Source organism: Portunus trituberculatus, chromosome 50 (assembly GCF_017591435.1).
Source record: "Portunus trituberculatus isolate SZX2019 chromosome 50, ASM1759143v1, whole genome shotgun sequence".
NCBI classification, from domain to species: domain Eukaryota; kingdom Metazoa; phylum Arthropoda; class Malacostraca; order Decapoda; family Portunidae; genus Portunus; species Portunus trituberculatus.
The window spans coordinates 25731164-25758610 of NC_059304.1; the positions used below are offsets into that span (position 1 = coordinate 25731164).

Here is a 27447-nt window from a genome sequence, read left to right on the forward strand (position 1 = left end):
CTTATCCAATTTTTCTTGAAAACTATGTACACTCTTTGCTGACACCACTTCCTCACTCAAACTGTTCCAAGTCTCAACACATCTTTGCGGGAAACTATATTTTTTAACATCTCTCAGACATGGTCCCTTCCTTAGCTTCTTACTATGCGATCTTGTGCTTCTAAAGTCATATTCTTTTCTCAGGATCAGTTTCTCATTATCCACTTCATCCATTCCATTAATCAATTTATAAACTTGTATCAGATCCCCTCTCTCTCTTCTCTGCTCCAAGGTTGGTAGATCCATAGCCTTTAGTCTCTCCTCATATGTTGCTCTTCTCTGAACTGCTTCTAACATGTTGATATCCTGCCTATAGTGGGGTGACCAGGCCTGTATGCAATACTCTAAATGGGGCCTAACATAGGAATTATATAAGCTATGCACCACTTCCTTACTTTTATAACTAACATTTCTATTTATAAAACCCAGGATCCTATTTGCCCTATTTCTTGCTTCTAAACATTGCTTTGAAAATTTCATAGTCCTGTCTATCACTACTCCTAAATCCTTTCCTTCCTCTACTGCCTCTAGCCAACATCCCTCCATCTCATAGTTAAAGTTTGTGTTGTCTTTACCTAAATGCATAACCTGACACTTTTAGAATTAAACTCCATCTGCCACCTGTCTGCCCATGCTATCAGCCTGTCCAGGTCTCATTGTATTCTGTAATTGTCCTTTTCACCCTGTACTGCACATGCTATCTTAGTATCATCTGCAAACTTTGATACTTTGCTACTAATTCCTATATCTAAATCGTTAATGTACACCAAGAAAAGAAGAGGTCCTAGCACTGATCCTTGGGGTACCCACTAACCACTTCCTTCCACTCAGACATTGCCCCATTTAATACTACTCTCTGTTTCCTATCAGAAAGCCATTCACTAATCCAATCAACTAACCTACCCCTATCCCATGTAGTCTCAATTTGTACACTAGCCTCCTATGCGGTACCTTATCAAACGCCTTGCTAAAATCTAGATATATAACATCTATGCTATTTCCATCATCTAACTCCTTGGTAATATATTCTAAGATATCGAGCAAATTTGTAAGACAGGACCTCCCTGATCTAAAGCCATGTTGGGTATCTCTAATTAATCTATTCTCATTTAAATGCTCCCAAATACTACCCTTAATGATTTTCTCTAGTATCTTACATACTATACTAGTTAAACTGATCGGTCTATAATTATTCGCATCATCCTTCCTACCTTTTTAAATATTGGAGTAACATTAGCTAACTTCCAGTCCTGAGGTATCTCAGCAAACCTAAGTGATCTTTCAAAGATTAACTTAAGTGCTTCAGAAATACTGTCTACACCCTCCCTAAGTACTCTGGCATGTAGCTCATCAGGACCACTAGCTTTCCTATCGTCTAGTTCAAGAATAAATTTCCTAATAATTCCCGGTTTTATATCAATATTTTCTAAAGCTCTTAAACTACTTGTCGCACTGTTTGTAACAGGATTTCCTATTCTTTCCTAGTAAATACTGAAGAAAATTGTTCATTCAATAATTCTACTATGTCTTCATTTTGATCCACTACTACACCATCTTTTCTGAGTGGTCCAATCCTATCCTTATTTCTTTTATCACTGACCTTGTAATAACTATATAATTTTTGGGATCTTTACTCCCAGCTCTAGCTAGTTTTATCTCTGCCTGCCTTTTACTTTTTTTATAACCTTACTCAAATCATCTCTGACCTGTCTGTACCTAATCAAATCTACATCTTCCCACTTTTCTGCAACTCTCTGTATGCCCTCTTCTTCTCTCTGATCTGGCTACCTATCTCATGAGTCCACCATAATGGCTTCCTGTTTCTCTGCCTTATATCTTTGTAAGGGATACACTGCATCACTATACCCTTTACTACAACCTTAAAAATATCCCACATCTCCTGTGCAGTTTTATTTCCAAAACTATCTTCCCAGTTTACCTCTCCTAATAACTGACGTAACCTACCATAATTGCCTTTCTGATAGTTTGGGACTCTAGTCTTATTCACTATATTATCCCTACTGGAATTAATGATAAATCTAATTATATGATGGTCACTGTTTGCTAAAGTCTCTCCTACCTCAACTTCCTTTAAACAATGCTCAATATTTGTTAGTACTATGTCTAAAACCTTCCTCCCCCTAGTAGGTTTATCTACCATCTGCACTAAATAGTTATCCTGAAAACTTTCCATAAACTTATTTTCACTAGCATCTCCTACCATCCTCTCCCAGTTTACTGACTTAAGATTAAAATCCCTAAGATAATTGTCTGACTAGTACACCCCTATTTATCTCATCTACCATAAGGTTGTCTACATCTGCTGACTGGTTAGGTGGTCTATAAAAGCTCCTACTCTAATAACCTTACTTTTGTTTACTCTAACATCCAGCCATAAGGACTCTACTCTGTTATCTACCTTAATACCATTAACCTGACTGGAAATGAAGGATTTTTTACATAAATAACTACTCCTCCACCTATCCTACCAATTCTCTGGTGTAAATACATAATGTATCCATCTACTTCATATTCTTTCCTATTTTCCTAAACTTTTCCTCATTTACCCATGCCTCTGTGACACATACAACATCTAAGTCCTCCTCAACTATATAACTAGATAACTCGTCCTTCTTGTTCCTAAGACTCCTGGCATTTACATAAAAACATTTAAGTCCTGCTACCTTCCTAGATGCTGTCTCCTTATTTGGAATCCTAATCTTATTCTCTCCTATTTGCACCTGGAAATCTTTCCTAATCTTTTCACTATCTCTGTTTATCCTATCTAATTTATGTCTAGCATCTTTCTTCTGGAATGCATTTGCTACCTCACCCCTACACTCCATCCCAACTCCCCTCCAGACATCCACTCAGCACATCCACACCCTTCCTACTCAGATGCACACCATCCCTAGCATACAAATCCTTCGCCCATAGAACCTATCCCATACATCCACAAAGCTGACACCCACATCCTTACACATCCCTTTTACCTGATCATTCACACCAATGGCTCTAGACAACCATTCCTGCTAACATACACACGAGGCAAGATTCCTGACACTACACACCTCCTACCACTCTCCCTTATCTTGCCTAACATTTCCCAAAATCTTGCCACTAACTCCTCCGACCCACCTGCTCTGACATCGTTCCCACCTACATGCAAAACTACTACACCCTCCCTCTCCATCCCCCCAACCCTCTTCTGCACCTCCTCACTCACTGCCTTCACACCTGCACCAGGCATACACACGTTCGTCCTCCTATCCCTGTCTTTCCCACAGAAAGTGCTATCTAAATACCTAACCTGAGAGTCACCCACCACACACACCTGAGGTGTGCTAGGCACAACCATCCTCCTCCTCTCCTCTACCCCCTTCTTTCTCCTTTCACTCACCACAACCACTTCATTCACTCCACTCTCACTCTCCTCTCCCCTCCAACAAACCGAACCTATTTTCACACTCAACAGGTTTAGTCCTATCCTCCCTAACTGCCTCCGCTTTCCTTCCCCTCACAACCTGCCATCTCTGCCCATCCTGACTACTATCTTTCCCAGTCTGGCTCGCCTGCTCCCTCTTCCCCACTCTGCTCTTCCCGACAGGGGGCCAAGCCACCCTGTCGCCCTCAGAAGGTCCAACCTTCGGCCTAGCACTGATCTCCTGGCTAATTTTTTCCACTGCCTCCCCAAGCCTCTTAACCTCCTCCTTCAACTCAAAGATGAGAACTTCGTCGCACTTTTCCCTCACTTAGCTTTCTCATTTCCTCTCGCAATTCTCGGTGCTCAAGAGAAAGAACTAAATTCTCGCTCTTGAGCCTACACACCATACACTCAGAAAATTCAACGACCTTCCTGTCATGCCCACACATCTCACACACAACAAACCTTCCCAATCCCATCTCAACACTCTCTTTCACGCACTCAATCACACTCTGATATACCTCAGTAGCTACCGCCATACTAATTTACAATCTGTTAACTCACAAACAAATGAAAATACTTGGTGACGGCGGAGTGGGGGAACCGCGGTGGTGGGGGGGCCTAAGTGAGGTCAACTAATCCTCTTTCAAGGTCAACGACGGTTACAAGCCTAGTCTCCTCGCTCTACCAAAATACTTTTAACTCACAAACACTGATTCTAACCACTAACACTTGCTAACACATATAACACTTGCAGTACACACTTTCACTTCACTAACACTCAAAAGCACCACACACAGACACCAAGCACAAACACCACTCGCTAACTATAAAAACCACAGCCAAAAACGGAGCGCACACACAACACGTCCACTCGCCACCGCAGCTACTCCCATACGACCCACCAATGGGCATACTTTATTTGTTGACATTCAATGTGTCTCTATACTGTACTATATTTTTTCTTTCCTAAATTTGTTTATATGTTTTTGTTGCTTTGGTTTTGTATAGTTAGCAAATGAATGCTACACAGTTTTATGGTCAACTTAGTTCAACAGAAGAGAGAGAGAAGATGAAATAAGATGATAAACATATCAGGAAAATTAGGAAATTATAAAAAGATCAATAAAGAAAATTATGGAAGCTTATCAAGGAAAATCCAGTTGTGATATCTCAATTTGAAATATTTGTTATAGAAAAGCTTTCTGTTCCTTCTTCTGAAGGAAAAATGCAAGATGATATAGTTTTCTTACATATACAGGCAACCCCCGCTTAACGAAGGTTCGCACAACAAAATTTTGCTACAACGAAAGTTTCATTTTACTGCTCGTTTAACGAACACCAAACTCGCTTTAGAGAAATTTTATCCAGGTAATTTTTTCCAAGTTTGAAAGCCCTGCAGTATCACGCAAGCCGATAGGCTTTTGAATACACCAGCGCCTCTCGTGGACAACACGCGCACCACTCACTCCCCCTGTTCAAAACAATAACAGCGTCAGCAACAGCTTGTCTTCCCTCGCTCAACTTACCACCAAAACGCCCTGCAATGTCGCCTAGCATTGCTAAGAAGACCGGGAAATCTCTTACTCTCGAAGTGAAGCTGGATATTATTCACAGGCACGAGAGAGACGAGAAAACTAATAGCATTGCTCGCCACTGTCTTGACTCCATCTACTGTCTCTACTATTTTCATGTCAGCAGACTCTATTAAGAAGGCTGGTGAGACCGTATCTTCCTTGCAAAGAACCACCTGAACTCATGACTACAATGGATAAAATGGAAAGCCTTGTGGAAATGTGGTACATAAGTTTTGTATGTGATACAATGATGCACCCTTTGTTTACATTCCACAGGTTGCTGGTTAGTGTCTTTCCCATTTCACTCTCCCTCTCTTCATAAATTTAAGATCATCAACATTATAAAGTTAGGTACATACATACATTAGTGTACATTATAATGACTTAAATTAAACTGCCTAAATGTTTAACTTCATAATTTTTACTTTCATTAAACCTTTCACTGTACTATGATGCTCTCTCGCTTTGTTTATTCTCAATGGAAGTTCAGGTCAAGGGTTAAACTTGTTATAATCGGTTCGCTTAACGAAGGTTTTTTTAGGAACGTAACCCCTTTGTTAAGCGGGGATTGCCTGTATTAGAAAAAAAGAAAAATATTTTTCAGTTTATTTTTTATAACAGATATTCTTTTTATTTATTCTGTTTTGTTTCTTTACTTATGTTTACTAATATATGAAATCCAAAAGAGTCACCAATGGCAGCTTTTTTTTACAAATTCTTCAAATAATATCAGGAAAATATAAAAATTTAATAAAAACATAATTGAAGCTTGTCAAGGAAAGTCCAGTTGTAATATCTGTTTCAATAACTTGTTATAGAAATAAGTTTTTTGTTCTTCTGAAGGAAAAAATGCAAGATAATTTAGTTTTTTTTACATGTATTAGAAAGAAAATACGGAAACAAGAAGACATTTTTTCATATGATTTTTATAAGAATAAAAAACTAAATAAGCTTGATATTTATCAATCAGTCTTTTTCTTCTTTTGTTTTCTAAATTTCTGTTCCTCCCATAATGTAAGATCTTGTTTGTCTTCTTTTACTTTTCCCTTGTTCCATCACTGCACCTATTTGCATTAAATTTCATTTCTCATTTCTTTGCTCCACTAACGTATCTTATTCAAGTCTTTCTGTTGCATTTCACAATCCATGTCATTTTCCACTTGATTCAGTAACTTTGCGTCATTTGCAAATAAGCTTATATAACTGCCCTCCTCTTCTACCTTATCATTTACATACACTATGAACATTACTGGGGCCAGGACTGTTCCCTATGGAACTCCACTTATAACTCTATACCTTTATGATTGTTCACCTTTTATCTCTGTTCTTATTTCTTTGTCTTTTAAGAAGTCTGTTATCTAATCCAGTACTTTTCCCTGTAAACCACCTATGTTTTTAATTTTCCTTAGCAATCTTTGATGTGATACTTTATCAAAAGCCTTTTTATAAAACTAAGTAAACACAGTCTTCCCATCTGTCATTTTCCTGAATTATATCTATTGCTTTACTGTAGAAACTCAGTAGGTTTGTGACACAAGATCTTCTACTTCTGAAACCAAATTGTTATCCATTTGATGTATGTGACTCTTCTAGCAGGTCCATCCATTGGTCTTTATCAATTTTTTCAGTTATTATTGCAACCACATTTGTTAGAGATACTGGTCTGTAGTTCAATAGTTTTTCTCTGTTACCTCTGTTGAAAATTGATATGACATTGGCCCTTCTCCAATCTAGAGGGACTTTTCCTTCCTTAAAAGAACATACTATGATGTTATGCAATATCTCTGTCAGCTTATTCATTACATCCCCTCAGTATCCAATTTGACACCCCATCTGGTCCTTGAGCCTTATTCACATCCAACGTTTTCATAATCTTGATTTCTTTGACTTCCACATGGATCTCCTTCATCACGTGATGGAGGGGAGAGGGGAGGCGAGGATTCAAGGTCCAGTTGTCTCCCAGTGATATGTTTGTTTGTTTGTTTTTTGTTGTCTTCTCTTCTTCAAGTTTCTTATTTTAATCCTCGTCAATTTATGTCTGTAAGGACATTATTTCTGATGCCTGCAGGCTGGCCACGTATTGTGTAGGGTATGAGTCAGGCTATGACACAACCGCACAAGACATTTAAGCATTAGATATTTAGAAATGGCTTCCTGGTGGGAAGGGTATTTAATTATCAGAAAATAAACTACACCATCTGGTAATTTAGGGTCTGAAGGTTTCAGAGAGGCAAATGTAATCACAAAATTTTTAATTCCCCAAAAAATCTATTATTTTCTTATTTATTCTTTTTAAGTGTGTGTGTGGAGTGTAGGGGAGTTTAAGTCAGACATTTGCATTTGTCTGACCAACCTTTCCCCCTATTAGTCTGAGTTAACAAGGGTCAACAGTATCGGTGTATCCCTTCATTATAAATGTTCATAAATATATCCCACTTTCCCTGTACATTATTTGCCAAGTGTAGTTGGTTCCAATCAACTTCTGTGAAATATTCCTTCAACTTTGTGAAGTCTACCAGTAATTATATCTTCCACTTTTGTGAAATTCGTTCCTGTTTACTGTTGAGCCATTGTCTAGACTAAATTCAATTAATAGATGGTCGCCTTTACCTAGAGGGGACAGGTAATTTATTTCTTCAGTGATGTTAATCTCTTTCGTGAACAATAAGTCAAGCCTCGATGCCTCCCCATTTCCTCCAACTCTTGTAGTTTCTGCAATCCACTGTGTCAAAGTGTTAGTCGTTATTATCTTAAGTATTGTATATCCCCACAACTATTCGCCTTGTGTAGTTAAATTTTCCCGGCATACCTTCTTGCAGTTGAAGTCACCCATAAGATTTAGATTCCTGCCTTCTTGCAATATCTTTTTAAACAATTTTGCATATCTCTCGAAATCTCTTTATTCTCATCTTGATTCCATGCATTAGTCTTTGGTGCTACATTTGCTACTGCAAAATTTCTTTTTTCCATCTCCCTTTCCTTTTACCTTTATAGTAATTATTTCCTTCATACCTTCTTCCATTTCCACATTTTCCATTGTTATAATCTTCTTGGTCAGTAACATCACTTCTCCTTTCTGACAATTTCTAGATCTTAACCACATATTATAATTTCCATCTCAAATTCTTATAGTTTCTGCTGGCTCATTTTGTTTAGTTTTTGTAATACCCATGATGTCTGGCTGCTTTATCTTAGTATAATTATCAACTTCCTGTAATATTGATATCATTTAATTTATGTTTGTGTATGCTACTGACCATATAATGTTTCTATTGACATTACTGACTCCTGTTGTTCTTTTCTTGCCAGCTACCTTCCTCATCCTTGTCCTTGACCTTCCAGTAAAACTTCTTCTCTTCGTTTGATCTGTTCTCATTTTTTTTTTCCTTTGCCTCTCCTTCTTAATCATGTTCTGTTTTATTCTAATTTTCTTGTGTTATTCTGTCTTGTCCAGTCTCCATGCATATGATATCATGTCAGCTGCTGTTGTTTGTGCTTTAAACTTAACTTTCTGTGGGCTCCTTCCTCTCTCTGTATGTTTTCCTAGTCTGTGTACTTCCTCTGCTTTCCATATCCAGTCCTCACCTTCTCCCTGAACACTTCTTACCACATCCTCAGCTACTTTTTTTTTTATGTTCTTTCTCCCTCTTTGATTTTACAGGTTTCCTTTCTTCATTCAAACCAAAGATAGCTATACTTTTTTTCTTGTCCACATTATTCCATACTATCAATACTTTTTGTTTGATTACCTTCACTATCTCTTGAGTTAGGTCTACCTTTTCTTTCATTTGTGTTTCCATGACTTCTTTAAAACCAACTTTTCTTCCTTCCTTTCCTTTTTCCATTCTAGATGTTCACCTTTCATTTCTATAACTTCCTGTATCTGTTTCATTACTAACTCTCTACCTTCTTCTACCTTTTTTCTTAACTCTGCACACTGTGTTTTCAATACTTTATTTTATTTTCCTCTTGTGAATAATGTTGCATTTTTTCCAAGTTTATCACTCTTTCTATCAGGTCACTTAGACTACTCTTGATTACGTTAATTTTTCTAATCTTCATTTTTACTTGCAGTTCCCTATTCATATCATCACTAAATCCCTGAAACAGTGATCAATGCACCTACTACTCACTGTCATACAAAGTGAAAACCATGGCTGTAGTTTTATGGCTGTTTTATCTGTTTTTATTTTTGTTATTTATTTATTTATTTATTATTTTTATTTATTTGTTCATTATTTTTTTTATACTGTATGGAGGCAGGACCTTGCACTGATACACAGCCCTATTTCCTTGTAACACATTTCTAGTTAATTTTGGTGGTTGCTAATGTGTTTATAGGTATGTGTGTATTTACCTAGTTGTAGTTTTACAGGGCCTGGGCATTATGCTCATGTGGCCCTGTCTCTTTATCTACACTTATCCATTTTTCTTTAAAACTATGCACACTCATTGCTGACACCACTTCTTCACTCAAACTGTTCCACGTCTCAACACATCTTTGTGGGAAACTATATTTTTTAACATCTCTCAGACATCTTCCCTTTCTCAGCTTTTTACTATGCGATCTTGTGCTTCGAATGTCATATTCTTCTCTCAGGATTAGTGTGTGTATTTACCTAGTTGTAGTTTTACAGGGCATGGGCTTTATACTCGTGTGGCCTCGTCTCCATATCTACACTTATCCAATTTTTCTTTAAAACTATGCACACTCGTTGCTGACACCACTTACTCACTCAAATTGTTCCAAGTCTCAACACATCTTTGCGGGAAACTATATTTTTTAACATTTCTCAGACATCTTCCCTTCCTCAGTTTTTTACTATGCAATTTTGTGCTTCTAGTGTCATATTCTTCTCTCAGGATTAGTTTCTCATTATCCACTTGATCCATTCCATTAATCAATTTATAAACTTGTATCAGATCCCCTCTCTCTCTTCTTTGTTCCAGGGTTGGTAGATCCATAGCTTTTAGTCTCTCCTCACATGTCATCCCTTTTGATTCTGCAGCCAGTCTTGTAACCATTTTTTGTAGTCTCTCCAATTTCCTTAAGTGTTTCTTTTTATTGGGGGTCCACACAACTCCTGCATATTCCAATCTGGGTCTTATTTTAGTACTTATCAATTTCTTCATCATTTCTTTGTCCATATAGTGAAATGCTAATCCAATATTCCTTAGTAAATTATATGTCTCTCTGAAAATTCTATCAATATGGCTTACTGTTTAATTGTTTTCTTCCATCGTCACTCCCAAGTCCTTTTCCTTTTTTACTTTCTCCAGTTCTACTCCATCTCCCATCTTATAGAATCCCACTGGTCGTCTTTCACTTTTTCCCATTTCCATGGCATGGCTTTTGTCCACATTGAATTCCATTTCCCACTTCTTACTCCATTTCCAGATCTTATTTAGGTCTACTTGCAGTATTGCACAATCCTCTTTTTGTTTTATGACTCTGCACAGTTTCGCATTGTTTGCAAACAGATTTATGTAGCTGTTTACTCCCTCTGGCATGTCGTTTATATATATATATATATATATATATATATATATATATATATATATATATATATATATATATATATATATATCTTTGCAACCTTCTGTTTCTCTGAGTTTTGTCATTCTATATAGTATTTCTTCTGTTGCTGCTTGTGATTTTAGTAGTATCTTAATTGGTCTCACTGTTCCTTCTTGATATGGTCCCATTCTATGGATTTCTTCTACTTCCTCGTCTAAGTTCTGTCTATCCTCATCATTTAGATTTTTTAGTAAGTCTTTTACTGATTTCATTTCGTGTTTTTCCCTTCTTGGTCTATGTTTAACTTTTTTTTTCTTTCAGGCCAAAAATAATTACACTTCTTTTTTCTGCAATTTCTCTTAATAAATTTTCTTTTTTCTTAAGGACTCCTATAATTTTGTTTGTCATATTCTCATCTCTTTCTTTTAACTGTTCTTGAAATACTTCCTGAAATGATTCCTTGTCTTTCTTATCTTGGATTCTCCATGGCTGTACTTCTTTTTTAATCACGTCTTGTACTCTTTCCTCTTCCTTGTGTGTGTGTGTGTGTATTTACCTAGTTGTAGTTTTACAGGGCCTGGGCTTTATGCTCGTGTGGCCCCGTCTCCATATCTACACTTATCCAATCATACTTTAAAACTATGCACACTCATTGCAGACACTACTTCTTCATTCAAACTGTTCCACGTCTCAACACATCTTTGCGGGAAACTATACTTTTTAATATCTCTTACACATCTTCCCTTCCTCAGCTTCTTACTAAGTGATCTTGTGCTTCGACTGGCATATTCTTCTCTCAGGATCAGATACTCATTGTCCACTTGGTTCATTCCGTTTATCAATTTATAAACTTGTATGAGATCTCCTCTCTCCCTTCTCTGCTTCAATGTTGGAAGATCCATAGCCTTTAGTTTCTCCTCATATGTCATCCCTTCAAGTTCTGGGACCATTCTTGTAGCCAGTTTTTGTAGTCTCTCCAGCTTCCTTATGTGTTTCTTTTTGTGAGGGGTCCACACTACTCCTGCATATTCCAATCTGGGTCTTATTATAGTACTTATCAGTTTCTTCATCATTTCTTTGTCCATGTAGTGAAATGCTATTCCAATATTCCTTAGCAAATTGTATGTCTCTCTGAAAATTCTATCAATATGGCTTGCCGGTTGTTTATTTTCTTGTATCGTCACTCCCAAATCCTTTTCCTTTTTTACTTTCTCCAGTTCTACTCCATCTCCATGTGTGTGTTTTTCACTGTTTGATCTGCTGCAGTCTCTGACGAGACAGCCAGACGTTACCGTATGGAACGAGCTCAGAGCTCATTATTTCCGATCTTCGGATAGGCCTAAGACCAGGCACACACCACACACCGGGACAAGAAGGTCACAACTCCCCGATTTACATCCCGTACCTACTCACTGCTAGGTGAACAGGGGCTACACGTGAAAGGAGACACACCCAAATATCTCCACTCGGCCAGGGAATCGAACCCCGATCCTCTGGCTTGTGAAGCCAGCGCTCTAACCACTGAGCTACCAGGTGTATTTACCTAGTTGTATTTACCTAGTTGTAGTTTTACAGGACCTGGGCTTTATGCTCGTGTGATCCCGTCTCCATATCTACACTTATCCAATTTTTCTTTAAAACTATGTACACTCTTTGCTGACACCACTTCCTCACTCAAACTGTTCCAAGTCTCAACACATCTTTGCAGGAAAGATGTGTGTGTGTGTGTGTGTGTGTGTGTGTGTGTGTGTGTGTGTGTGTGTGTGTGTGTGTGTATTTACCTAATTGTATGGGATTTGAGCAGATTTCATTGTGTCCTGTCTCCATATCTCCACTTGCCTAATTTTTCTTTAAAGCTGTGCACATCATGTGCTGCAACATCATTTAATGCATTCCGCTTTTCCACTGTTCTATGTGGAAAACTGTTTTTTTAAATATCATTCACATACTGTCTCTTCCTAATCTTAGCATGTCCTATTGTCCTTCCAGCTTCTTCTGTCACCAGCACCAATTCTTGGTTGTCTCTCTTTTCAATGCCATTAACTATTTTATACAATGCTATAATGTCTCCTCTTTCTGTTCTATCTTGTAAGATTGGCAAGCCCATTTCCTTCAGCCTTTCTTCATATGTTAGGTCCTTTATTTCTGGCACCATCTTTGTAGCTGTCCTCTGAATCTTATATCCTTTTTCAAGCTCAGTGATCACACCACTACTGCATATTCCAACTTTGCACATATCATTCGTTATAATTTTTTTCATGATATCCTTATCTATGTATTGAAATGCCTTTCTAATATTAGTCAACATTTTATATGATGCTCCAAACATTTTACTTATGTGTTTTTTTAATTTCTTGTACAACCACTCCCTGATCTTTTTCCTTTTTAGTCTACATTATTTGTTTCTCCCATCAAATAATTCCATACTGGTCTTCTCTTACTCTTTCCTAATTCCATTACGTGACATTTCTTGGCATTGAATTCTAACTTCCACCTCTTATTCCACTCAAAGTTTGTCTATATGTTCCTGCAGCAGCAAACAGTCTTCTCGGGTCTTGATTACTCTTTACAATTTTGCATCATCAGCAAACAAATTAATATAGCTGGTCACTCCATACTGTATATACCTGGAACATAATGGGGGCTAACACTGATATCTGTGGCACTCCACTTGTTACTTTACTCCAGGCGGTGGCATAGTGGATAAAGTGGTGAGCATGGGATCGGGCAGATGTCCATGCGTAGGTTCGAATCCCACCACATACAACCTTAAACATTGCCATTTTGTCGAGTGGCTTAAAGTTACCTACATGTCACCATGATACCTAGGTTCTCGGTGGTTAACCTAAGATGAGCGTAGGTGGTGATATGGGCCCTAATATGGGTACCACTATAAATAGAATTGCCTGCGCCACTAATGGACAGAAGCTGAACAGTGCCTACAGGCGCTATAGGTCTCAACGTAAAAAAATAAATAAATAAATAAAAATATCCCTGATCACAGTTCTTACCTCTCTGTCCTTCAAGTAATCCATTATCCAATCTAATATTTCTCTTCTCAGTCCTCTTATGTTCTCCAACTTCCAAAGTAGTTTGTAATGTGAAACTTTATCGAAAGCCTTTTTTATGTCTAGGTATACCGTGTCCACCCATCCATCTCTGCTCTCCAGTTCTTCTGCTACTATTGAGTAGAAACATAATAAATTTGACACACATGACCTTCCTGTCCCGAACCCAAATGTCTGTTCGATATAACTTTTCTTTTTCTAGATATTTAATCCATATTTCTTTGATAACAATTTCACATGTCTTGCCCACAACACTTGTAAGTGACACCGGTCTGTAATTTAATGGCCCAGTTCACCTTTCTCCTTTGAATATTAGGATTATGTTAGGATTTCCTCCATTTCAGTGGTAGTCTCCCTTCTTTTAATGAGCTGGTAACCATTTCCCAAATTGGTTCTAACAACTGATCTTTACTATCCTTTAGTGTGTGGAGTTGTGTGTATTTACCTACTTGTATTTACCTAGTTGTAGTTTTACAGGGCCTGGGCTTTATGCTCGTGTGGCCCCGTCTCCATATCTACACTTATCCAATTTTTCTTGAAAACTATGTACACTCTTTGCTGACACCACTTCCTCACTCAAACTGTTCCAAGTCTCAACACATCTTTATGGAAACTAAATTTTTTAACATCTCTCAGACATCTTCCCTTCCTCAGTTTCTTACTATGCGATCTTGTGCTTCTAATGGCATATTCTTCTCTCAGGATTAGTTTCTCATTATCCACTTGATCCATTCCGTTAATCAATTTATAAACTTGTATCAGATCCCCTCTCTCCTCTCTGTTCCAGGGTTGCTAGATCCATAGCTTTTAGTCTCTTCTCATATGTCATCCCTTTAAATTCTGGAACCATTCTTGTAGCCATTTTTTGTAGTCTCTCCAATTTCCTTATGTGTTTCTTTTATGGGGGGGTCCACACAACTCCTGCATATTCCAATCTAGGTCTTATTTTAGTACTTATCAATTTCTTCATCGTTTCTTTGTCCATATAGTGAAATGCTAATCCAATATTCCTTAGCAAATTATACGTCTCTCTGAAAATTCTATCAATATGGCTTACCAGTTCATTGTTTTCTTCCATTGTCACTCCCAAGTCCTTTTCCTTTTTTACTTTTCCTAGTTCTACTCCATCTCCCATCTTATAGATTCTCATTGGTCATCTTTCACTTTTTCCCATTTCCATGACATGGCTTTTGTCCACATTGAATTCCATCTCCCATTTTTTGCTCCATTTCCAGATCTTGTTTTAGTCTTCTTGTAGTATTTCACAATCCTCTTTTTTTTTAATGACTCTGCACAATTTCGCATCGTCCGCAAACAGATTTATGTAGCTGTTCACTCCCTCTGGCATATCGTTTATATATACGAGAAAAAGTATTGGCGCCAATACTGACCCCTGTGGCACTCCGCTGTCTACTGCTCTCAACCTGGACTTCATATCTTTAACTGCCGTCCTTATTTCTCTCCCTCTCAAGTAATTTTTCATCCATCTCAGTGTGCTTCCTTTTAAGCCACCCTTCTCTAACTTTTATAGTAATCTTTCATGTGGCACTTTATCAAACACCTTTTCTAAATCTAAATAAATACAGTCAATCCATCCCTCTCTCTCTTGTACTTTATCAACTATTCTAGAGTAGGAACTCAATAAATTTGTTACACATGACCAACCTTTTCTAAAACCAAATTGGCTATTTGATAATATTTTGTTGTCTTCAAGAAACTCAATCCATTGCTTCTTTATTACTTTTTCACACATCTTGCATATTACACTAGTAAGTGATACCGGTCTGTAATTTAAAGGTTCTTCCTTCCTTCCGCTCTTATATATAGGAATCACCTCAGCTCTTTTCCTCTCCACTGGCACTGTTCCATTTTCAATTGAGCATTTTATGATGCTGTATATTGGACTTGCTAGTTCTTCCCTACATTCTTTCAGTATTCTGTCTGAGACTTAATCTGGTCCCATTGCCTTTTCCTCATCTAGTTCCGTCATCAACTTTTTTTATTTCAAGCTTGGTTACTTTAATCTCTTTCATATGGACACTCTCTCTATTACCCTGTGGTCTTTCAAATTTAGATTCCTTAGTAAAGACCTCATGAAATTTACTATTTAACAGTTCTGCCATACTTTTTGGGTCTTCCACCATTCCATTCTCTCCTTTTAACCTTTTTATTGTTTCTTTTTGTCTTATTTTTCCATTTATGAATCTGTAGAACAATTTTGGTTATTCCTTACATTTTTCGACAATATCCTTTTCATAGTTCCTTTCTTCTTCCTTTCTCACCTTAACATATTCATTTCTTGCTGTTTTGAAATTTTCCTTATTTTCTGGATTTCTGTTTCTTTTCCACCTTTTCCATGCTCCATCTCGTTTCTCCTTTGCCCTAGCACACCTTACATTAAACCAATCTTTCTTTCCTTCTTCTTTAGGTCTATATTTCGGGACATATTCCCTGACTCCTGTTTTGTATATTTCCAAAAATTAGTTATATTTCTCTTGAACCGTTTCTGAGTTTTCCATCTACTCCCAGTTTACGTTTTTAAAATAGCTCTTGAGGTTCTCAATATCAGCCTTTCTGTAATTTAATCGGTCTCTTTTGTATGATTCATCTCTATCTTCCTTTCCTTCTTCTATATCCATTTCTAATATTATATGGTCACTCTTTCCCAATGGGCACTTATATCTTATATCATCGTTAATTTGTATATCCCTTGTAAAAAACTAGGTCCAATCTCACCGGCTCATCGTTTCCTCTGAATCTTGTGTTTTCCTTTACTCTTTGGACCATCAAATTATCTATCATTAGGTTCAGGAATCTTTCTCCCCAGGCATCTTCCCCCATACCACTTTCATAATTATCCCTGTCCACCTCCTTACAGTTGAAATCTCCTACCAGTATAATTTTTCTCCTTTCTTTAACGATTCTCGTTAGACTCCTTATTGTGTCATTTATCATGTCTTTATATTCTTGGTTAGTCCATGAATTTGTTTTTGGTGGCACATATGTTCCAATGATTGTTAACTCCTTTTTAATATGTATCTTAATATACAGTATTTCTGATTTTCCTTCCCCAAATTCCACTTGATTTACTACTATCTCCTTCTTTAACATCATCATGACTCCTCCTCCTCCTTTACTCAATGTGTCTCTCCTCCATATATTATACCTTTTATATATGTCTATTTTTATTGCCTCATTTAACTTTGTTTCCAACAGGCATACAATATCTGGTTCTTCTTTATGTAATCTCTTGATTCTAATTTACTAGATAAAATTCCATCTATGTTTGTATACATCATTTTTAATCTCTTGTTCTTATCATTCTTAGTTAAACTTGCTCCATTTTTTTTCTCTTCCTTCTCTTTTGTATACCATTTCCTTATCCTGTCTCCTAGAATTCTCCAAAATAATGTGTGTGTGTGTGTGTGTGTGTGTGTGTGTGTGTGTGTGTGTGTGTGTGTGTGTGTGTGTGTGTGTATATTTACCTAGTTGTATTTACCTAGTTGTAGTTTTACAGGGCCTGGGCTTTATGCTCGTGTGGCCCCGTCTCCATATCTACACTTATCCAGTCTTACTTTAAAAGTGTGCACACTCGTTGCAGACACTACTTCTTCATCTAAACTGTTCCACGTCTCAATACATCTCATGGAAACTATATTTTTTAATATCTCTCAGACATCTTCCCTTTCTCAGCTTTTTACTATGCGATCTTGAAATGTGTGTGTGTGTGTGTGTGTGTGTGTGTGTGTGTGTGTGTGTGTGTGTGTGATTTCATACTTTTTCTGTTATGCCTAAGGAATCATTGTCAAGGATCATGTATTGGGTTTCTGTTGCCAGCTTTGCTTATGCTGTTGTGGTAAGTTTGTAACCATTCATAAGGATCTATTATACATATAAATTGCTAATGGATGAAGATGTGTGGTATATTGCTAATGCAGGGAAATGTGTGGCATATGTATATACAAGAAGTTGTGCCTTTCATTAATAATAATGAATTTGATATTGTCTCAAGTTTTAAAATCATAGATAGGCTTAAAATATTTGCAGTGCCATATATGTAATTATAATCCTAAAATTTTGATATTTTTTAATGAATCTAGAATATTGTAAGTGTGTAAATGACTTGAACTAATATAATTGTGAAAGTCTCTCTCTCTCTCTCTCTCTCTCTCTCTCTCTCTCTCTCTCTCTCTCTCTCTCTCTCTCTCTCTCTCTCTCTCTCTCTCTCTCTCTCTCTCTCTCTCTCTCTCTCTCTCTCTCTCTCTCTCTCTCTTTGTTGTAGCCTGTCAGTCTTATTTAGAATTTTCAATGGACTGATATCTCACTTGCCTAATAGTCGTAATGAGTGGTCTTTGTCTGACCAGGTGTTGCGAGGACGTTCCTTCTCATCAGCTTCAGCCCCAAAAGTGGCTGTGGGTGAAAACGGTCCAACCAACCACCAGTCTGTGGTGAGAACCACCTCTGATTCAGCCAAAGTTCTTCCTGACATTACAAGACCAAGCCAAGCTGCAGGTCCCACTCGAAAACGTTCCAGTAGTTCTCTGAGCAGGGAAGTATCTACTGCTGAAGAGTTCTTCCTTGATGTAATCCTTCAGAGACATGCAAAGGTCAGCCAACTGTGTAGTTTGTATACTCTCCATGTAGGTTATGATGACTATGATAGGAGAGGACCCAAACTGTCAAATTTTCAGTATTCACTAGCTGGTATAATTCAGGAGATGGTCAGCATCATCTAAACACTATATTGTAATGTATCTTGATTTACCATGCTTTTAATCCTGGCAGTATTTTTCTGTTGTTATTTTACTATGGTATTTCTTTATAGTTACTTGAATTTATGTGACTATAAAGAAATAATTATAGAGAGCAAAATATAGTTTCCTTTTGTACCAAGCTCTTTCATTTTTAGAAACTTCTAATACAGCACAAAACCTTACACATATTTCACCTTGCTTCTGCAAAGGTTAATACCTTACAAGGAAGGTGTAGAATAGTTTTTGTTCTATTTTCTTTATAAGGAAAAAGAAAACTGAAATAGTCCAAGGGTGTTGTAGTGCTTTCATCTCAGTGTCCATAAGTTGTGTCTTGCCATTGCCTGAACATGGTATGTCTTTAGACTAAAAATAACTTGTCAGGATGGTTGCTTCGTCAGGATGGTTGCTGTTCATTAGCTAACGTTGTTAGCTAATGGACTTGTTTCTTATGTAAGTATCTCTATTCATTAACAGAAACTTCTGCTTGGAGGTCGTCTAAGGGATCTAGGGACAATGGCTGCCCATTTGGACTTTCCATTGGTGTCGTGGCTCAGGAGAGAGCGTAACCGAGCATCACGTGTCGACGATTTTGTGGCTTCCCTTAAACAGGTCCACCGGGACTTTTCGTGGCCCTACCCATCTGTTCCCTCATCACAGATTCGCCGCTATTCAGGTTTGGCTCATTCAGCATGAACCTTTCCATTCATGTTGATTTTGTGAATGGCTGTGATGCATATTTTGAGAGTCATATTTTTATTTATTTTCATGTCCTAATGACATTTTCAACAAAAGTGTTTATATTTTCTTAATCTTGTACTGTACAGAGAATTTGAGTGACTTTATTGGTATTTATTATTTTTAACATGACATAAAAGTTGTATTACTGGGATAGTTTTTTGAGTGTTGTTTTCAGCCATCTTGTGGTATCTCATTTGCTAATTATGTTTTTAAGTACTTTAAAGGTTGTTCTTTATATATTATGAAGCATCTTATTAGGAGTCATATATGGTTTATATATATATATATATATATATATATATATATATATATATATATATATATATATATATATATATATATATATGAGTGGTAGATCCAGGATAAAATTTTTCGGTGGTTACTAACCTGAATTACGGTATCCCTTTGTGGTGAGCCTTATCAGTGGGTGGGTTTGGGAGGGAAGGTCAGTGTAAGTCCCAAGAAATTTTTTAAACACACCAATCTTGAAGGCATGTATAAGTCATATGGAGAGCTATTTTTATGTAATATTATAAATTTTATGTAATAATAAAAAATTTGGGGGGGCTTCAGGCCCTTCAGCCCCCCTGTGGATCTGTCACTGATATACATGTAGTTCTGTGCAGTTTCAGTTGTATCTTTGTATTCATTATAGAAAGCCTTGTTAAATCTAATGGCCATAGTCATTAGACTGTACTGTGCCTTTGACTAACGACTATATTTTGGACAGTGTCAGTGGCAAGGGGCATGGGCATCCAAGGGGAGAAGGTTGCTCTGGTAGAAGAAAGGATGCATGGCCTCTCCATCACAGTACCTAAGGTAAGCCTTCTCAAATGCCCATTCCATTCCTTTATTCATATATTCCATAATTTTTCCATTTTCTTTCTCACACTTTCCCTGACTTTCTCCAGTCCAACATGGCATAACAACAGTTTCTTACCTGTTGTATGCATATGTAGTAACAGATAATGTTACAATTATTGTAACATATGTGCCACCAAAAATAAATTCATGGACCAATCAAGAATATAAAGACATGATAGATGACACAATAAGGAGTCTAACGAGAATCATTAAAGAAAGGAGAAAAGTGATATTAGTAGGAGATTTCAACTGTAAAGAAGTGGACTGGGAAAATTATGAAAGTGGTATGGGGGAAGAAGCCTGGGGAGAAAGATTCTTGAACCTAATGATAGACAATATGATGGACCAAAGAGTAAAGAAAACACAAGATTCAGAGGAAACGACAAGCTGGCGAGATTGGACCTAGTTTTTACAAGGGGTATACAAATGAACGATGATATAAGATATAAGTGTCCATTGGGAAGGAGTGACCATGTAATATTAGAAATGGATATAGAACAGGGAAAGGAAGATAGAGACGAATCATACAAAGGAGACTGATTAAATTACAGAAAGGCTAATATTGAGAATCTAAAGAACTACTTCAAATACGTTAACTGGGAGGAGATGGAAAACTCAGAGACAGTGCAAGAGATATTTAATTTATTTTTGGAAATATACAAAACAGGAGTCAGGGAATATGTCCTGAAATATAGAAAGAGTCCTTAAGAAAAAAGAAAATCTAGTAAGGGAAATTGCAGAAAAAAAAGTGTAATTATTTTTTGGCCTGAAAGAAAAAAAAATGTAAAATATAGACCAAGAAGGGAAAAAGAGGAAATGAAATCAGTTAAAAACTTACTAAAGAATCTAAATGACGAGGAAAGACAGAACTTAGAAGAGGAAGTAGAAGAAATTCACAGAATGGGACCATATCAAGAAGGAACAGTGACACCAATTAAGGTACTACTAAATTCACAAGCAGCAACAGAAGAAATACTATATAGAACAACAGAGAAGCAGAAGGTTGCAAGGAGATATATATATATATATATATATATATATATATATATATATATATATATATATATATATATATATATATATATATATATATATAAAGAAAAGTAGAAATGAGGAAGAAAGGAAGAGACACAACGAACTGGTGGAAAAAAATAATGAAAGGTCAGAGGAGGAGAAGAAGGCATTTTTTTGGAGAATTCTAGGAGACAGGATAAGGAAATGGTATATAAAAGAGAAGGAAGAGAAAAAAATAGAGCAAGTTTAACTAAAAATGATAAGAACAAGAGATTAAAAATGATGTATACGAACATAGAGGGGGTTTTATCTAGTAAATTAGAATTAAGAGATTACATAAAGAAAGAAGAACCAGATATTGTATGCCTGGCTGAAACAAAGTTAAATGAGGCAATAAAAATAGACATAGATAATAGGTATAATATATGGAGGAGAGACAGAGTGGGTAAAGGAGGAGGAGGTGTCATGATGATGTTGAGGAAAGAGATGGTGGTAAACCAAGTGGAGTGTGGGGAAGGAAAAGTAGAATTGCTGTATATTAAGATACATATTAATGAAAAAGAGTTAACAATCATTGGAACATATGTGCCACCAAAAACAAATTCATGGACCAATGAAGAATATAAAGACATGATAGATGACACAATAATGAGTCTAATGAGAATCATTAAAGAAAGGAGAAAAGTGATATTAGTAAGAGATTTCAACTGTAAGGAGGTGGACTGGGAAAATTAAGAAGTATACGAGACTTACCTCTGGTTAGTTGAAGTATGCTTAGAATTTTATGAGTCAAATCACCCCTGCCGTCGTGGAGATTTCACATGAGATGTCGCTGTCGCTCAGTAGCTGTCAGACTTTGTAGCCACGAACACCCACATGACACTAAATAACAAACTGATCAAAAGTACAAGCCTTGTACATCAAGATAAAACAGGGCGGAAGAGGAGGGCATGTGAAATCTCCACGACGGCAGGGGTGATTTGACTCATAAAATTCTAAGCATACTTCAACTAACCAGAGGTAAGTCTCGATACTTCTTAATTTTACTTATCAAATCACCCTCTGCCACGTGGAGCATTTCCCATGAGGCTTTGAAGCCATGTGGGTGTCGTGCCATAATAAATGTCCCCAAGAAAAAGTGGACAAAAGGGTCCAAAAAAAAAAAACACAATTTCACAACCTGAAACTTCATTGAGCAAAAGTTGAAGATTCACATATTACATAAATGTCAGAACAGTAGAAACTTAAACCAACATATCACATAATGTAGAAAAAACCAAAGCTTCTAGTTTTCAGTCCCCTATGCAAACCTGTGCATAATGGCAGTGAATCTCACGCTATGCTCATATCTCCAAACCATTAATAACCCAAAGAAATGGAACAATATTACAATAATTTACACAAGTACAGCCTCCTGAAATGAATCTAGTTGTGGGACAATTTGCTTGTCATAAAACTTAGCAAAAGTACTGGCCGAGTCCAGCCGGCTTTGGCCATAATAGTAGTAATAGGCACTGACATAGCCTTTGCCTTTGACACTGCCGCTGACCTAACACTACCAGCAGTAAATGTAGTAGTGTCAACACCTGATCTTTTAAGCATCGCCTTAACCCAACGGGCAATGGTGTCCTTAGTGACCGACTTGTGTGGTCTGACGTAGCTGAGGAGAAGTTCAGCATCCTCTCGGGAAAGGTCCCGTCTGATCTCCGCCGTTCTTGCGAGGTAATGCTGTAAGGTATCGCAAACACATAAACTAGTGTCCCTGGAATAAGCTTGAAATTTAATTGAACGAATATTAAAGGAGGGCCTACACTGCTTAATGTGACCCCAGAATCGAACTGAAATAAAGTCCTCTCCTATGCTAATGCCAGTGGTAACTAACAGATGTAAAGTTTGTACACGTGCAGCCTGGGTTAGAGCCATCAGCATAACCAGTTTTAAAGTTAAATCCCTAAGGGTTAGAGTATGCAAGGGGTACATGGATTTCAATTCCGCAGGACTGGTTGAACGTCCCATGTTGCAGTGTATCTAGGTATGGGTGGACGAAATTAAATACACCCCTCATGAACCTGATGACCAAAGGGTGGTTACCCGCTCTACAGCCATCCACCACAATGCCCAAAGAGGAGAGAGCACTTCTGGCCGTATTGAGTGTTTCATAACCCACATTCCTGTTAAAAGTTTCAGACAAAAAATTTATAATGTCCGCGACAGTGGGATTACAGGCACTAACGTTCCCTCTAACACAAAATTGTGCCCAGCGCTTAAGGTGCGGGCGGTATTGTTTCTCGGTGCCTGGTTTCCAAGAAGCCAAGATGATGTTTGCACCGTCCTCAGAAACTCCGTGCTCGTAAGTGCTCCTGACAGAAGGCACGCCATCAGATGTGTGTTGCGCATGATCGGGTGATCTTCCCTGATGATGGTGTACAAGCACCGCAGTTTTCTGCGATATGAGGCGCGGGTAATCGATGAGCATCCCGAGCAACGTGCCCATCCATGGTTGGGACTGCCACAGGGGAACAACCATCCACACTCTGGCTCCTTCGGCTTTCAACTTCTGCAGGCATCTAGCAATTAGCGAAAATGGAGGAAAAATGTAAGAAAGTTTGAATCTTGCCCAATTTAAAGAGAATGCATCCACATGCATTGCCCTGGGTCTGGTCTCCATGAGCAATATGAAGGTACCTGGTTATTTATCCTAGAGGCAAACAAATCAATAGTTGGTGTACCAAACACTTTACACAATTGTTGGAAAATACGTGGATCAAGCTTCCATTCATGCCTGTCGCTCACCAAGCGCGAGGCCATGTCTGCCAAAGTGTTTTCCTTGCCCGGAATATGTGAACAAGTGATCCAAGCATTGGAACTGAGGCACCAATCCCAGATCTGGATAGCAATGTCATTGCAAGTGAGAGATTTAGTACCACCCATTTCATTCACATAGGTCATTGCAGTGGTGTTATCACAATAAACTTTAATGTGTTTCCTGAAAGAAGTGGTGTAAAACCTTGCAACACCAACAAAATAGCTTTGAGCTCCAAAACATTAATGTGCAATAATCTTTCAGCTAGAGACCAAGTACCAGAAATAGACTGAGCATTCACGTGTCCCCCCCAACCTGTGTTGGAAGCATCAGTGTAAATGTCAATATCAGTACCAGGACGAAAAATTCTCCTAACCTGTGTTGATGTGTTTTCGAGCCACCATTGAAGGTCTGTCCGCATACCCTCTGTAATTTTCATGCAACTGTCAAAATTACCTTGAGCACACTGTAAAGCCGCAATTTTAGCTGCCTCTAATTGTCTGTAGTGCAATTTTCCCAATTCCACTGCTGGAAAGGCAGCAACCAAAAGACCTGTAACCTAGCCACTTCTCTAATCTTGTCATGACTTTTGTTCTTAAGTTTCTGACAAGCTTGAGTGAGTTTCAGAATCCGTCGTTCCGGTAAAGAAACAGTCATAGAATTAGTGTCAATGATGTTCCCCAAATATTCAATTGACTGAGTGGGCTGCAACACTGACTTTGGTACATTAATACAAAATCCCAATCTGTGCAACAAGTCAATAGTATCAGTTACACAAGCAATACATCCAGCTTTAGACTTATTACAAATCAGTGTGTCATCAATGAAACTGGTGATAGAGTAGCCCATTCCTCTCAATGCAGCAAATACTGGTTTCATTAATTTTGTGAAAATTCTAGGCCCTTCAGAAATACCGTTAGGCAGACAAGTAAATTGGTAAATATTGTTCCTCCACTGAAAACACAAAATTTTTTGTTGTTCCTCTGCAATCTTTACAGTGTAATATGCATGTCTAAGGTTTACTGAAGCTAGGTAGTCCCCTGCTAATCAATCTTATGGCTTGTTCAAAGTTATCCATCTTAAAGTGCTTGTATGGAATATGTTTGTTAAGCTCCTTTAAGTTTAACACCATCCTATACCCACCATCTTTTTTCGGTCTCAAAAAAATGGGGGAAATAATTTGTTCTGCCATCCTCTGTGTAGGAACAATAACATGAAGGTCCAAAAGTTTCCTGATCTCCTCATCAACCAGAGCTTGTTCTTCTAACCTGAATTTATATGTTAATTCCCGAGAAAATAAGTGTCTAACATCATCAACATTAATATCTAGGTGACAATGCTGCACCATGTCCAAGATAACTGGGTCACTTGTAACAGCCTGCCACTCATGTACAAAGTAATGTAACCTGCCTGCTACAAAGGGGTACTAACCTCACTCACGGTCGGGGCCTCTGGTGACCCCGACCTTTGGCGTTTTTTGGCTCCGTGTCCTGACGTGCCAAGAACTGCCGCTGGCCCCACGGTAACCCCACCGCTGCATGGCGAGGGCTGGAACCGAGTGGCATGGCTCCGAAAAGAGGACCTACCCCAGAAGCTCCTGGGCCTGCCACTGGAAGACTTCCATGCAAAAGTACTCTTCTTGGGAGTGATCTTGGTGCGCAGCTTCTCCATGTCCTCAATCTGTTTAGCTGATTGTGACACATCGTCCCCAAACAAAAACTTTGTCATGGGAACTTTGTCAGAACATAAGTGCACATATTTCTGGTTAAGTTCACGTTTCATCACGAACCGCCTCGCCAGGTTGTTATTATGATTGGCATGTCCAAGCAGCGCCAAAACACCATTGAGCTTACCTACTTCCTGAGCAATCACGGAGTTCCCAAGCTCCTGCACCAACTTGTCAAGCACTACTAGGGACTTGGTAAGAATAGAACCAGCTGAAACAATGTCTGAACTTACGCCTTTGAGTCGGGAGTCTGTCCTCCGTGCTTCCGTTTTCAAAGCGCCCAGAATCTGCTGGTTGCACTCAACAGGAACAAGCGCAGTGCAATTGTTAGGACGCCTGGTGACCGGGTCCTCCACAATCGCCTTGTGGTCTTCCTCTTGCAGCCCCTTCTCAAACCAACAATTTACCATGGCCGCCACTTGTGGGTCAATGTCCTCAGAAACCGTGTCACAGGGCCCGAAATCCTTAGCAGCCTGCAGCAAAACACTGCTGCCCGGAGGAAGGTCCCTAACTTCCCCGTCCTCACTGCTGGAGTCCCTAAAGAAAACGCCTCGGGCGAAACTGGCTGCTGCAGGCCCAAGTGCTCGCCTGGAAGTTCACTTGTTGAGGTGGCGGAGGATCCCGGTTAGCCGACAATTTTGCAACAACCCCATTTAAGCGAGCCAATTCATCTACAACCACTTGCCAGGAGGCTCTTGCAATTCAGCCCGTGTGGGAAACCTGGGGCCGAGCATGATCCTTGCGCCGACGCAGTAGTTGTTACTGTAGCGGCGACCGAGGCCCTCCTGCCGCCCACAGGGGAACCACTGGAGCTCCCACTGGGAGCACGGGAAGACGTCTCTCTAGCCCTGGGAGATCTGGTGGTACTCCGCCTACCAGCGGAAAAGCAGGGAACCTCAGGTGGCTGGGCTGCGGTGCTCCGGCTCCGACATGTCGTCCGACCTGCACCAGAACAAGCCGAAAGCCTGTGTAAGCCCACTATCACACTTGGCAAATTGGCAGGCCCAACCCATACCAATGCCCTATGGTAGGCCCAACCCATACCATAGATCCACCTGAGTATAAGGCCATGTACCTGTGTGGGAATTGCTGACGCCGAAAACACTCGTGGAAGACGGCGAAGAAACAACGTCCGATCAGCCCGAGAACGATCCAGCAACTGACAGCTACTGAGCGACAGTGACATCTCATGGGAAATGCTCCACGTGGCAGAGGGTGATTTGACGAAGTAAAATTATGAAAGTGGTATGGGGGAAGATGCCTGGGGAGATGGATTCCTGAACCTAATGATAGATAATATGAATGTCCAAAGAGTAAAGGAAAACACAAGATTCAGAGGAAACGATGAGCCGGCAAGATTGGACCTAGTTTTTACAAGGGGTATACAAATGAACGATAATATTAGATATAAGTGCCCATTGGGAAAGAGTGACCATGTAATATTAGAAATGGATATAGAAGAGGGAAAGGAAGATAGAGACGAATCATACAAAGGAGATCGATTAAACAACAGAAAGGTTGATACTGAGAAGATGGGAGGAGATGGAAAACTCAGAGAGGGTGCAAGAGAGATATAACTTATTTTTGGAAATATACAAAACAGGAGTCAGGGAATATGTTCCGAAATATAGACCTAAAGAAGAAGGAAAGAAAGACTGGTTTAATGCAAAGTGTGCTAGGGCAAAGGAGAAAAGAGATGGAGCATGGAAAAGGTGGAGGAGAAATAGAAATCCAGAAAATAAGGAAAACTTCAAAGCAGTGAGAAATGAATATGCTAGGGTTAGGAAGGAAGAAGAAAGGAACTATGAAAAGGACATTGTCGAAAAATGTAAGGAACAACCAAAATTGTTCTACAGATTCATAAATGGAAAAATAAGGCAAAAAGAAACAAAAGAAATGTTAAAAGGAGAGAACGGGATGGT

At 38.5% G+C, this 27447-nt stretch overlaps 1 protein-coding gene across 4 annotated transcripts in view; it reads left to right on the forward strand.

The window, feature by feature from the left end:
• Positions 1–27447, forward strand: part of LOC123500100 (guanine nucleotide exchange factor subunit Rich-like) — a 303302-nt gene that overhangs the window by 207525 nt on the left and 68330 nt on the right. For all 4 annotated transcript variants that reach the window (XR_006673172.1, XM_045248758.1, XM_045248759.1 and 1 more), the window contains 3 exons: positions 17991–18233; positions 18855–19053; positions 19849–19937. Coding sequence is in view for 3 of the 4 variants with exons in the window: in XM_045248758.1 (XP_045104693.1) it covers positions 17991–18233; positions 18855–19053; positions 19849–19937 (531 nt within the window). In the remaining variant the exon portion in view is untranslated. The remainder of the gene's footprint in view (positions 1–17990; positions 18234–18854; positions 19054–19848; positions 19938–27447) is intronic.